Genomic DNA, 13,535 nt, shown 5'->3' on the forward strand with positions numbered 1-13,535 from the left:
GGGCAGGAGTTATCCTGATCACTCCTGCAGGGAGCAAATTTCACTCTGCTTTAAGATTTGGTTTTAAAGCATCTAATAATGAAGCTGAATACGAGGCTCTACTTGCGGGACTACGAATAGAAAAAGAGCTCAAGGCCAAAGCTATACATTGCTACAGTGACTCCCAGCTCGTGGTTAATCAAATCTTGGGGGAGTACCAGGCTCGTGGCACAAGAATGGCAGCTTATTTGGAGAAGGCAAAATCCGCATTAGAATATTTCGAGTTTTATGCAATCGAACAGGTTCCCCGAGAACAAAACTCAAATGCAGATGCCTTAGCTCGGCTCGCCACTTCCGCCGAAAATGAAGAGCTGAATGTTATACCCGTAGAACACCTATCAGCACCCAGCATTACTGAGCCAGACGAGGAAGATGTGTGTATGATTGAAACAGAACCAACCTGGATGAGTCCAATAGTTGATTATCTCGAAAATGGAATTCTTCCAAGAGATTGAAATCAAGCTCGAAGGTTGATGTATCAACTTCCTCGTTACACCATTCTGGATGGAAAGTTATACAGAAGAGGGTACTCCATGCCGCTGCTTAGATGTGTAACTCCTCCCGAGGCTAAGAAGATCATTGAAGAAATTCATGAAGGGTTCTGCGGAGACCATACCGGGGGGCATAGCCTGTCCAAGAAGATTATACGCCAAGGATATTTCTGGCCAACCATTAAAACGGACTCTTTCGAGTACGTGAAAAAGTGCGACAAATGCCAGAGATTCGCCACGATACCCCGAGCTCCACCTTCCGAACTGACCATGTTGACATCCCCATGGCCTTTCGCGGTATGGGGCATCGACCTCATAGGCTCACTCCCAACTGGCAAAGGCGGAGTAAAATATGCTGTGGTCGCCGTTGATTACTTCACAAAATGGACAGAGGCTGAACCATTGGCGACCATAACTTCGAAAAAGATCCTTGATTTCATGGTAAAGAACATCGTATGCCGATATGGAGTACCAAGAAAGATTGTATCTGATAACGGAACCCAGTTCGATTGCGACTTATTCACCAACTTTTGTGACAAGAACGGTATAATAAAGAGCTTTTCGTCAGTGGCTCACCCTCAAGCGAATGGTCAGGTCGAAGCCGTTAACAAAACCCTCAAGAGTTCTCTAAAGAAAAAGTTGGAGGAGGCAAAGGGACGATGGCCCGAGGAATTACCTCAAGTCCTTTGGGGATATAGGACTACAGCTCGGACATCAACAGGACATACTCCGTTCTCTCTAGCGTACGGCTGCGAGGCAATGTCGCCCATCGAGGTCGAAATCCCAACGATTCGAACTCAAATTTACGATCAGGATTCAAATCACACTCAGCTTGAAGAAACCCTAGACTTGATCGAAGAAAAAAGAGAAGAGGCTCAGCTGAGAAATGCTGCTTACCAGCAACGAACCACAAGATATTTCAATAAGAGGGTTCGAGATCGAAAGTTCGGAGTGGGAGACCTGATTTTGAGACGCGTATTCTTAGCAACTCGAGATCCAGCAGCTGGAGTGCTCGGGCCGAACTGGGAAGGACCATACCAGATAGAGTCAGTCATCCGACCTGGCGTATACAAACTTGCGAGATTAGATGGGAGCCTGATACCACGAGCATGGAATGGCGAACACCTTAGACCATATTATCAATAGTGTAGGAAGTGTTGCCTGTAACCATGAATTTCTATCTGTACTAGTTTGTTTGTTTGTTTCTGAAATAAAAGGTCCGCTTTGTTTCACATGTAATGTATTTTTATTTTTGCAATCTCTCTTAATTTAATAACCTATGGTCACACTCATAGGATATTAAGGGGGCATCATTGGTATACATACCACCAGCTTAAAAAATAAAAAATATACTTTAAGTACGCGATTTAGATAGTTCGGACATAACCGAATTATAAAAAACATAAAGTATTTGGATGTAACCAAGTACGCGATCTTAGATGGTTCAGACATAACCGAATTATCAAAAACAAAGTATTTGGATATGACCAAATACGCAAGCTTAGATAGTTCTGATATAACCGACCATCAAGAACCTAAAATATTTGGAGTTAACCAGATGTGCAAACACAACAGGTTTGGAACAAACCAGCCAAATTATCGATCGATGATAAATGGGAGCCTAAACCTATTGCGAAATATGTCGAGATCGAGGCTGGAATATCTTAAAGAAAAATAGTTTCGAACTCATAACCTCGGAGCCAAAATACTGAGGATGAGGAAAAGTGACTAAAAAGATAACCAAATCGTTCATATTACATACCATATAAGTACTTTTCAGTTCATGGTTAAAGTAATATCCGACCTTGATAAATAACGAGGTCGGAAGCGGATAATTCGAATAAACTATGCATGAATGCATCGAATTTCGAGCCTAAATCCAAACTATGTTTGTATGAATAAATAAACATAACCGGTTCATCAATATAAAAATGTGCAAAATATTTCGAGCCAAGAAATGTAAAGCATGTAAAAGAATAGTTAAAGAAATTGTATCAGCCCCGTGGGCATAAATTAAAATAATTACAGAAATAAGGGGACGCAGCCCCGATAACTGATCTCCCCGAGGCCAGATTCAAGGAAGAGGAGTCTCCTTGGCCTTCTCAGCATCAGTAACACTGGAACCACCAGGATGAATAACATGACTATCCTCCTGAGCTTCCACCGAAACGGTGCCCGGAGCAGCATTTTCTCTCTCGAGCTGCTCAGCCTTTTCCTTCTCGAGCTGTTCGGCCTCTTCCTTCTCGAGTCGAGCGTTCCATCGCTCGAGAAGCGGCGCCTCGTGGGGACCCAAGAAGCTGGTGTCCAGCTCTTCGTTATAAGCCCACATCCGGTACATGGCTGAGTCGACCGCCTTTTCCTTCTTTTCTTTGTACTCGGCAGTAAGGCGAGCTTTGACATCCTCTATAAGGTCGAAGGTGGCGGTCTTGTCCTCCTCGAGCTTCTTATTGGTCTCCCGAAGCTGGGTGTTATCTTTCTTTTGCTCCTCGAGTTCAGTTTTCAGCTTTCCGAGCTCCTTGGCCATATCCTCACGCTCCTTAACCATTGCCTCGAGCTTAGCATTCGCCGCCTTCAGATCATCGTTCGCTCTAAGGTGGAGGTCCTTCGCCTCTTGGGCATGAGTCCTGCTCGAATGGATCTCGTTATTAAGCTCGTAGTTGAGCTGGGCCGTGAAGGCAAGAGCCTGAAAAAAGGAAGAAACCACCATTAGCCACAAGACAGCATGGATATAAGCACAAGAAATACGGAAAAATACTTACTGCAGCGGTGTGCTCGATACTCTTCTCGTAGAGAACAGTGCGGTCTCGGGTGCCAGTTAAGCACTGCCACTGGGGGGCTTCGAAACTGCCATAGCTCTGGCCGATCCGGGACATGACATCCGAAATCAGCGTAGATCCATGAGGTCCGGCAGCGTTATCCACCACTTATGAGTCCATATGGGTGGAGATGGTTAGCTTCTGCGCTTGAGAAGCAGAAGGTCTCTTGGCGAGCTGAGCAGAAGACGTTTGACCCATCACAGGAGGTTGGGACTCAACCACGACAGGGGTACCAGCTAGCGAGGCTGGTGCCGCCGCAGAGACGACGGCCTGCGAGGATGGCATCGTCGTGGGGGCGCTGATCTGGCCAGTTGACGCAGCAGCAGAGTTCGAAGCCGGCGGGGCAGGAGGAGGTGTTTTCTTAGATCTCTTGGAGCCTTTCCCCGGCTGGCTGGTTTTCAGTGACCCTGCCTTGGGGCGTTTGCTCCTCTTAGCACACGCATTGTCAATAAGGGTGTCAAGGTTGGAGTCCATCTCGCCTGCACAAGTCAACACAGTGAGTCAGTAAAAGAGGTGTACAAGTTACTTCAGTATCACAGACGTATAGAGTGATGGTAGAAAAAACCTAACTGGAACTTTCCCTCGAGCTCGAGCTTGGGGACCATGAAATTCCCCCGTCTTCAGCAGAGGCGGGGGGAGTGCCTTCCCTATAAGTTGGTGATAACCTCGAGAGGTCCCTATAATCATTGGTCCCATACTGCACAGCTATCCCATTCCACACCTCGTCCATGGTGTACATAGTGTCGTATTTCCCGAGCCCACTATCAAACCTATGGACACAGTCGTCTACCCAACTCCATATGTAGAAGTGGTATCTATCCTGTGGGCACGAGACTAACCTATTGGGCCTGTGTTTTAGCAAAGTGGGGGACCACATTCTCGAAGTAGGAAGGGTTTTACCTTCATCTGAGTCCGAGCTCGAGGCCTCATCGTTGGCTTCATTCCCAGATCACGGACTCCTCAAGCGAACTGGGAGAGATGCCTTCTTTTCTCTCCTCGGAAGAAGGGTGCTTGTGGGCTGTGGCACCTCCTCCCAACGTTCGTATTTTTTGTTAGACCAGTCAGAGGTTGACTGGCCTTCTCCCAACAACCCACAGGCTCGGAGCTTGCCCTCTTGAAGAAGATACGAGAGAGACCTCCTGCCATAAGGAAGTCGGAGCAAGGCCTCTCTATGCTCCCTCATTGCCTTGGTGGGGGAGGGACGCTGAAAATTAGCTGAAAGGCGAAACACATTTCAGCTAAGTATGGTCTTAAGGGCTAAAATTCCGAGCTCAAAAAAAAATAAAAGTAACGAGAGTACTTACGAATCCGCCTGAACGAACGATGTCGAGACGAGGACAAACCGTCTGTCCAGAAAAAAGCCTTTTTGGAGTCAGGAGGGTAGTTTGGAAGATCTTCAAAAATCTTCGTCTCCTTGGGGTAGCTTGAAAGATAATAAAAACCATCTCCTCCCCGAGCTCGGGAGGGGTTACTCTTCAAACAAAAGAGATATAAAATCTCTTGGGGTGAAGGTCCTGTCCACTCCAGCTCGTGGAACAAGGACCTCAGGGCAGACAGCACCCTGTACGAATTGGTGTTGAGTTGGAATGGAGCCAACCCAACGAAATCAATGAAGTCTCTGAAAAAGGACTTCAAGGGCAGCAGAGCTCCTGCCCTTATATGTTCCTGGCTCCAGGCCGCGTATTTCACACTGGCATCGCGGCCCCCAGGGGCGAAACAGCTCCGTTCATGACTAGCCGGAGCTCGACACTTCAGGGTGTCCAACGAACTAAGGCCATGGAGGGCCAAGATGTCAGTTATTTGGTCGGTGGTGGTAACCGAGCTCTGGTAGAACTCGGCTTCGAACATCTCCCTCCTAGGCTGCGAAGACGAAGGCTCCGCCATTAAAGAAACTTGGAGTTCCCCCGGATGATATGCAACCGTGACTTTTAACGCAGGGTCGAGGGGGATTGGCCTAGGTCCTGGGTTGGGCTCCGGATAGATGGCCTCCCGAAGAACTCTTCTCTTCTTTTCAATGACCTCGTCTATCTGACGACGATAGTGGGCTCGAATGTCCTCCTGCTCGCGCGCAAGCTCGTATTCTTTTATCCGACGCTGATTCCGGGCAAACGATGATTCTAGACTCAGGGATTTTGGCTCGTAATGACCCCCACCGTCTTTCCAGATTCTGTGACATCTAACGAGAAAGAAAAAATGGTGAGGGCCATGCATGCAAGAATCACGAGCTCGATGGGATGAACTCGGAGATTTAAGAACAAGAAACTAAATATTGAGACCCTTACTAAAGAGTCAGAGCGTGTGTTCCACAGGAAAGAAAAGGAGCGTGGATGATCTTTTGAAAATCCCAAAATTCAAGGGAAAGAAAGGTGGCGGTTAGCCAGGAAGGGCATTCTTGGGTTTCGTGCATTTGTCAAGGACAAGGGTTTTTACCCGAAAACTTAGTGTACAAGAAACATGGCCTAAAATTTTCAAAACCCAGAAATTTGAAACTTCGCTCAAACGTTAAAACTGGATATAAACCAGTGATGCGAAATCCAGCAGGGGAAGTCTAGGAAACTTGAAAGCCTATCGAAACGAAACCCCCTATCTTATTATGCTAAGAACGTAAACTAGCATACACAGCAAAAACAGTATAAAAAAAAAACAAAAAGGACATACTTACACAGTGATGGTGATTGCAGCGAAATCGTCGATTGGAGAAGAGGTTGCAAGAAAGAACTCACTGACTCGAACAGACCAGGATTTCTTTGTTTCTTGGGTCAAGAAAACATGCGCAGGACAGAAGCTTCGTAGGAGAGTCTCTGGTTTTCTGGTTGTTTTTCTTTTCTTGCTTACGATGAACAAACGTGAAGAAGAAGACGAAGAGGGGGGTCTTGTATATATAGGTGGGAAAATGGAATTAATCAGGAGCGTCGAGTGAAATCCTCACTAGATCGAACGGATGGGGATCAATGACAAGAAGGCGCCGAAAAGTTGTCAGACGGACGATCGTGGGCATGTTTCCAAGGTACTCAAGTACCTAAAGTGAGCAATACCCGGCTGACGCGTGTCCATTTTCAAGAGTGTGACGGTACGGTCCCCCAGAGGAAGTAGTTCAAAAGTTTCCTTCTCTTAGGATTCGAACAAATACTTTTGAGGGGGCAAGATGTTATACCCAGATTTCGAGCCATAGTAAATATGACCTCGAAAGCTGAGTTCGCAATAAATGGTCTCGTGAGGGTTAGGGTATGCTCTAGGATTGTAAATCGAGCCTGCAAAGTACGATACATGACCTCGAGTATCGTGACCCCGAAATGATCTCGATCTCGAAAGGTGGCTCTGAGAGCACCCTCATCTTCAGGAACAACTTCGGAGCAGGGGTCTTGAGCTCGACGTACTATCTCGAAAGCCACGTTAGCTCGGGAGATGTCATTGGCTCGACGTACTATCTCGAAAGCCACGTTAACTAGAGTATCTCTATGGTGCAACTCACACAAAAAGAGGTGCACCAGTGCACCTCTTTTTGTTTGAACCCCGTGAACAATATTCGACACGAAATTTTTTTATGACAGTGTATATTGTAGTTATTTAGAGCATCCTGCAAATTTTCAGAAAATTTTAAATAATTTATTGTATTGAAAAACAAGATTCAAACAGGATGTTGCACGCGTGTTTTTTTTTATGCCCGTGGAAAACAATATATTTGAACATTGTTTTTTATACTCTAAATTTTTTGGAATTTTTTGAAAATGTGCAAGATGCTCTAAATAACTATAATATACACGGTTATAAAAAAACCGCGCCAAAAAATGTTCACGGGGTGTAAGCAAAAAGAGGGGCATCGGTGCACTTCTTTTTGTGAGTTGCACCAATTAATATGTGTGTGCTGAGTAGCAATTTTTTTTTTTAATATGTAATTTACAACAAGAAATGTCATTTAAAATAAATTAGAGAAATATGATCATGATATATTATTCATTAACAACAACAAAAACATATCAGATCATTATTACTATTTGATGTAATTTTGTTTGGTCGTCTGAAAACATATCTTGATCGGATTTCATTGTTGGACATATTAGGGAAATTTGCGATATTAATTCTTATGAAGTTCATTTTGTTACACTTAAATCCTTATATAGATTTTTTGGTGGCAAAAATATCTACCATTATACACTTGGTGTGGACATTAGTCTCCCAACTGTTAAGCATGTCAAGCGGTACATGTGACAATGATTAGTGCTCAAAAATGTCAATTTATTAGTTTTAAAGTGTAAAATAAATTAAGTTTTAATTAATATTTTCATGAATTTATTGTAATATATTTTATAATCGAAAATATTAATTTTAATTTAATTTGTGTTTAATTTTCAGGAAATAAAATACATTTGGACATTAATAAAAAGAGAGAATAAAGAAATAGTTAAAACTAAAAATGAAAAATGAAAAAAATAATTGCATTTTCGTGGTCCAAACCCAACAGGAATAGGCCCAAAGGAGCCCAGACTCGCCTAAGCTTTGCCTTGTTCTCCATCACCCCCAGCGTGCCACGTGGCGCTTCTCTCTCGTGCCACATGTCCGCGAGCAGCCCAGCCGCCCGACGACCCGCACGCCTGCCCAGCCCAGCTTGACCCACCCCTCCTACAGCCTTGACACGTGGCCTCCTCTGATTGGCTGCGACTTGGTCAAAGACTCAGCTGCCACTAGCCACCTTCCAGCCCATTTTTTGCACATTTTAGGTCTTGGACCCTTTCATTTTGAGCTTTAAAGTTCACATTTTGTGTTGATTTAGAAAAAATGGGCATATTGACCATTCACCAAAATAGCTAGGCTAATATTAATAATAAGATTTGATTTTTCAAAATCATATTTTATTATTAATGTTTCAGATTTATTTTGTAAACCTCATTTGTAGTTTATTTTCTTTTTAGTCATTTTCTTCTTCTATAAATACGGACTCTTTGTTCACATTTGGTGTGTAATTTTGAGAGTAAAGAAACTATAGCAAAATTCTACTCCTTGTGAGAATGGTGAGCATAATGGTCTAATCTTCCTAGGAAGGTTAGTGATGATTCCACATGCTAATGATGTTATTTTGCTACTTTGATTTACTATGTTCTTAATATAATGCCTTTGAGTTGTTTATGTTCTTTCAACCTCATCTTTATTTTGTTATCTTTATCTACTTGTGCTAATAATATTAGGATTAGTCATCATCTTTCTATCTGTCTCTAATTAGTAAAAATAATATTGATCATAACTTTATGTCTAATCTTCTATTGCATTATTGCCCTTGGGTATTTTGTCATTTTTAGATTTTTCATAAGATTAACATTGTGTTCCTAAAGTAAATAATTTTATAACTCAAATTCACTTTTGTTAGAAAAAAATATGGACTTTGATGTTAGATTTTACAAGTAAATGTTGAGATGTGAAATATTTACTTGAGTAGTTTTGTAAATCAAGTAACTAAACAAATATATGGATAATTCTTGAAACCTTTCTACTTTTTAACTCTTGATTACATCTTATTTTTATTTCACTTTACTTGTCTCATTTTATCATTTCACCAAAAAGACAACAAAAAAATCTCAAATCTATTTTCATTTTCATTTCTATTTATTTCATGTTACTAACTTTTTGTGTTATTTTTCTACTAATCTTTTGGTTTTATGTTATCTCCTTGTGGATCGACCGCCCGAATTTTATTACAATTACCGCTTAGTGGTTGTCACAATTTGGGCATTAAACAGGCAGCACCCGATTGGCAGCAAAATTTGCTTTTGAGAAATTGGCGGCATAAAGACCTATGTAGTTCATTTTGTTGCTTAATGCCTACATAAATTTTTTGTTGCCAAAAATTTAATAAATAATTTATTCACCTCAAAAAATTACTAAAATCTAATTAACAAATTATTGATCTTAAAAATTGATTACATTTTTAGTTTTTAAGATAATTTTTGTATTATTTTTGTTTTAACTAACATTTCATTAAGTTGTTAATTAAAATCTAACAATAAAAAATTACTTAAATCTAACTATCAAGTTATTGAAATGTTAATTAAAACAAAAATTAATAAAAAATCATCTTAATAATTTATTAAATTCTTAGTTTTGTTTAGATGAATTGTTTATTGTTTTTGTTTTAATTAACATTTCAATAATTTTTTAATTATATTTAAATAATTTTTTGAGGTGAATAAATTATTTTATTTAATTTTTGGCAACAAAAAAATTTACTTAGGCATTAAAAGTGCAACAAAATGAGCTATATAGGTATTTATGCCGGAAATTTCTCAAAAGCGAATTTTGCCGACAATCGGGTGTTGTCACGTGTACCGCTTGACACACTTAACGATTGAGGGACCAACGTCCGCACCAAATATGTAACAGGAATTTTTGCAGCCAAAAAATTTACACCGCTTGACACACTTAATGATCTAGGTACATCGAGGTGGCATCGAGTTGTTTTAATGAAAATCATGATTTTTAAGGGCTCATCAAGCTAGACATCGAGGTACATCGATGTGTATCAAGGTATATATCGAGGTAGATCGAGTTTTTTGTAAATTTTTACGTTTCAGATCTAAAAAATTGTAAAAAAAATTGCAAAAAAAACTAACAAATCATGCACAGATCTATTCGAAATACATAAATTAATGTCTTAATTGAACTTTTAGTGGGTTTAAGTTTTATATCATCAAAAACTATCATGGTGTATTTTATTTTAGTCTCCATTGATACTTTAAGAAAGAAGAAAAAAATGGAGGATGCCAAAGTTGTGGACGTTTTTTTTTAAAGAAATTTAGTGGTGATAATGATTTGGTGGTGACTGTCATGACTTTCTAAAGAATCAAAGGATAAACCAAGAGAGAGAGAGAAGAGAGATGGAAGCTGAAAAAATGAAATGGGTATTTTTGGAAACCAAGTAAACATTAGTATTATTTTGTAATGTTGATATAAAATGACATTTTTTTTTTTGGATATACACTGTACAAATACTCAAATTTCCCTATATATATATATATATTTATACACTCAACCTATGTGCAGACATTGTTAACATATGCTACTACTTATTACTACTCTGTTTTTCCATTAAGCTCAAGCCAAGTGGAGAAACCATACTTCGACATGGGAAGTCTTCCGGTAGCTCAAGTGGAGAAACCTTTCATTTTTTTAATGTCTTCCGGCAGACATTAAAAAAATGAAAGGTTTGATATTCTCTTATTGTAGCTCAAAATTTTATGTGAAAATAGTTTTATTCACATTATTCTTGAGCTTATGTTCATGTTATATGTTTCAGTAAATAAGTAACCATTTTCATTTTTGTTTTCTTTGTATATTTTTTTCTTTCAGTTTTCTATGTATGAACTTGAGATTAATAGAGCTGGAGTTAGTAGTCCCACACTGCATTGCACTCCATTAATGGGAACTACAGTTGAGAAAATGCTGCTTGAGATGAAGAAAGCAAAGGAATTTGGGGCTGACCTTGTGGAGATCAGGCTTGACTGTTTGACCAACTTCAATCCTTTCCTGGATCTTGAAACTCTTTTTAAGCAGTGTCCTTTGCCAACTATTGTTACTTACCGGTCAAGATTAACTAAACTAGCCTCCAAAAATTTATTAAAACTCTCTTACATATGATATAATTAAGACCTTTCTAAGGTAACTCAGTCTTAGTTTTTCTTTCTTGCAAATTTGCAGACCAGTTTGGGAAGGTGGTCAGTACGATGGTGATGAATCAAAGAGACAAAACTCGCTTCGGTTAGCAATGGAAATGGGAGCTGATTACGTTGACATTGAGCTTGAGGTGCCTAAAATCTTTTCTTCTCATCAGATGATTAGCTAAGCTTTATGAAAATCATCCTTGCCCATGTTAAACTCATAAAGTTAATTATATGTATACATATATTTGTAGGTTGCTCATGATTTCAACAACTCAATCTGTGGAACAAAGCCTGAGAATTTCAGAGTCATTGTTTCTTCTCACAACTTTCACAACACCCCATCTGCAGAGGCCATTGGGAACCTTGTGGCAAGAATCCAAGCTACTGGAGCTGACATTGTAAAGATTGTCACAACTGCATTAGACATTACAGATTGTGCTAGTATTTTCCAAATAACTTCTCGTTCCCAAGTAATAATATTCCAAGTTTTATTACATCTTTTTTTTTTTACTTATTTTATAGTAATTAAGTACAGAAATATTTATTCTTATGGTATAAATAATCTATAGGTGCCCATAATAGGAATAGCTATGGGTGAGAGAGGTCTAATTTCTGGGCTACTAAGCCCCAAATTTGGTGGATATCTCACCTATGCTGCATTAGAAGCTGATGGTGTATCAGATCCTGGGCAACCCACAGCAAAAGATCTACTAGATTTATACAACTTCAGGCTCATTAGGCCTGATACCAAAGTGTATGGGATCATTGGGAAGCCTGTTGGCCACAGCAAGAGTCCACTTATGTTCAATGCAGCATTCAAATCTGGTGTTATCAATGCAGTTTATGTGCATTTTCTTGTGGATGATGTTGAAAAGTTTTTCGACGTATATTCCTCCCCTGATTTTGCTGGATGCAGGTAAAAAAATCTGCAACAGTCTTATCTAAGTTTCTCTTTCTTTTGTAAGACATGTTAAGACTAACATAGTTTTCATTTTTGGAAATGTAGTTGTACAATTCCACATAAGGAAGCTGCAATTAAGTGCATGGATGACATTGATTCCATTGCCAAGGTACAATCATTTACTTACTCCCATCTCTTCATCATTGTTTGAATCATGGGATTTGTCGATTTTTGCAGAAAATAGGAGCTATAAACAACATTGTCAGGAAACAAGATGGAGGATTAACTGCTTTTAATACTGATTACATTGGTGCCATCTCTGCAATTGAAGATGAACTGCGAGGTTGTATAAACATCAATCAGTAGTGTGAAATTTTTGTTTGAAGAATCTTTGTTCACACCATTTTTGACATTCTTTTCTATTTAATTCACAGATTTGAATGGTGCAACTCCTGATGGTAGCTCACCTTTAGAAGGTAAGCTATTTGTGGTACTGGGAGCTGGTGGTGCTGGTAAGTCACTTGCTTATGGTGCAGCACAAAAGGGAGCCAGAGTTGTAGTTGCCAACCGAACTTTTGGTAAAACTTGAGCACTGTCATTCGATCCATGTTATAGTAGAAAGTCTCTTACAAACTGTCATAACTAGCCTTGAAACTTCTTTTCTCATTTTAGAAAGAGCTAAAGAACTTGCTGATAAAGTTGGTGGACAAGCAATGAGTCTATATGAAGTAGATAATTTCCACCCAGAAGAAGAGATGATTCTAGCAAATGCTACTTCTGTTGGGATGAAACCTGGATATGATGACACCCCTATTTCAAAGGTCTGATTTTCATCTCTACTTGTCATAAAGATGATATGTTAACATCATATTGGCATATCAAAACAGGAATGGATTTTGTTCATATTGCAGGAATCTTTGAAACACTACTGCTTGGTGTTTGATGCCATTTACACACCAAAAGAAACTAGACTCTTAAGGGAAGCACAAGAAACTGGAGCTGTTGTTGTTTATGGAACAGAGATGTTAATTAGGCAAGCTTTTGAGCAGTACAAGAATTTTACTGGTTTACAAGGTAACTAAAATGAGCCAAACATGTCATATTTTTTAGTCCTTAAATCCCATTTAGTGGTGGCTCTTTGTTAATTTAATTGTATTTGTTTTGATTTTTGACTCCAGCACCTGAGGAATTGTTTAGGAAACTCATGGAGAAACATGCCTAGAAGAATAATCATTTGGAATTGGAAATCCCACTTTATTATTGCAGCTAGCTGAAAATCCATTATTCATTACATTTTTGCAGCAAAGTGTTTTTCGATGCAATTTGTTATAAGTTTTTGAACTTGATCAAATATTTGTATGAATAAACATGTCATCATTATTGTATTAGGAGTGCTAGTATCACTCTCCTTTTCATTTTTTTACATTGTAGCGTCCTATTATTACTTGACATATGAATTCACACATCTAGCATTAAAATAAGATAGTGATGACACTACTTCAATGACAAATATATGAGATTGAACATATTGTATGTAATAATGTTATTGTGATGTGTTAATGAAATGAAACACCTACCAAATCTTTAATTGTAGCACAACATGGTTTTATTTTTAGTAATGAAACAATGTGACTAATCT

At 39.5% G+C, this 13,535-nt stretch overlaps 1 protein-coding gene across 1 annotated transcript; it reads left to right on the forward strand.

The window, feature by feature from the left end:
* The first annotated feature begins 10,413 nt into the window (after positions 1-10,413).
* On the forward strand, positions 10,414-13,323 carry LOC133789484 (bifunctional 3-dehydroquinate dehydratase/shikimate dehydrogenase, chloroplastic-like). The gene is made up of 10 exons (XM_062227335.1): positions 10,414-10,917; positions 11,033-11,138; positions 11,247-11,465; positions 11,565-11,911; positions 12,002-12,065; positions 12,134-12,239; positions 12,331-12,474; positions 12,569-12,717; positions 12,808-12,970; positions 13,075-13,323. Exons 1-10 carry the CDS (start codon positions 10,691-10,693, stop codon positions 13,116-13,118), a joined length of 1,569 nt encoding a protein of 522 aa, XP_062083319.1. The 5' UTR covers positions 10,414-10,690; the 3' UTR covers positions 13,119-13,323.
* Positions 13,324-13,535: the final 212 nt, after the last annotated feature.

Source organism: Humulus lupulus, chromosome 7, assembly GCF_963169125.1.
Source record: "Humulus lupulus chromosome 7, drHumLupu1.1, whole genome shotgun sequence".
Lineage (NCBI taxonomy): Eukaryota > Viridiplantae > Streptophyta > Magnoliopsida > Rosales > Cannabaceae > Humulus > Humulus lupulus.

Bases quoted from the DNA above. Each gene is read 5' to 3' on its own strand.
- LOC133789484 (XM_062227335.1), top strand. From the start codon at position 10,691: ATGTATGAACTTGAGATTAATAGAGCTGGAGTTAGTAGTCCCACACTG. The intron at 11,912-12,001 runs GTAAAAAAATCT...TTGGAAATGTAG, and splicing joins CCTGATTTTGCTGGATGCAG to TTGTACAATTCCACATAAGG. The intron at 12,718-12,807 runs GTCTGATTTTCA...TTCATATTGCAG, and splicing joins ATGACACCCCTATTTCAAAG to GAATCTTTGAAACACTACTG.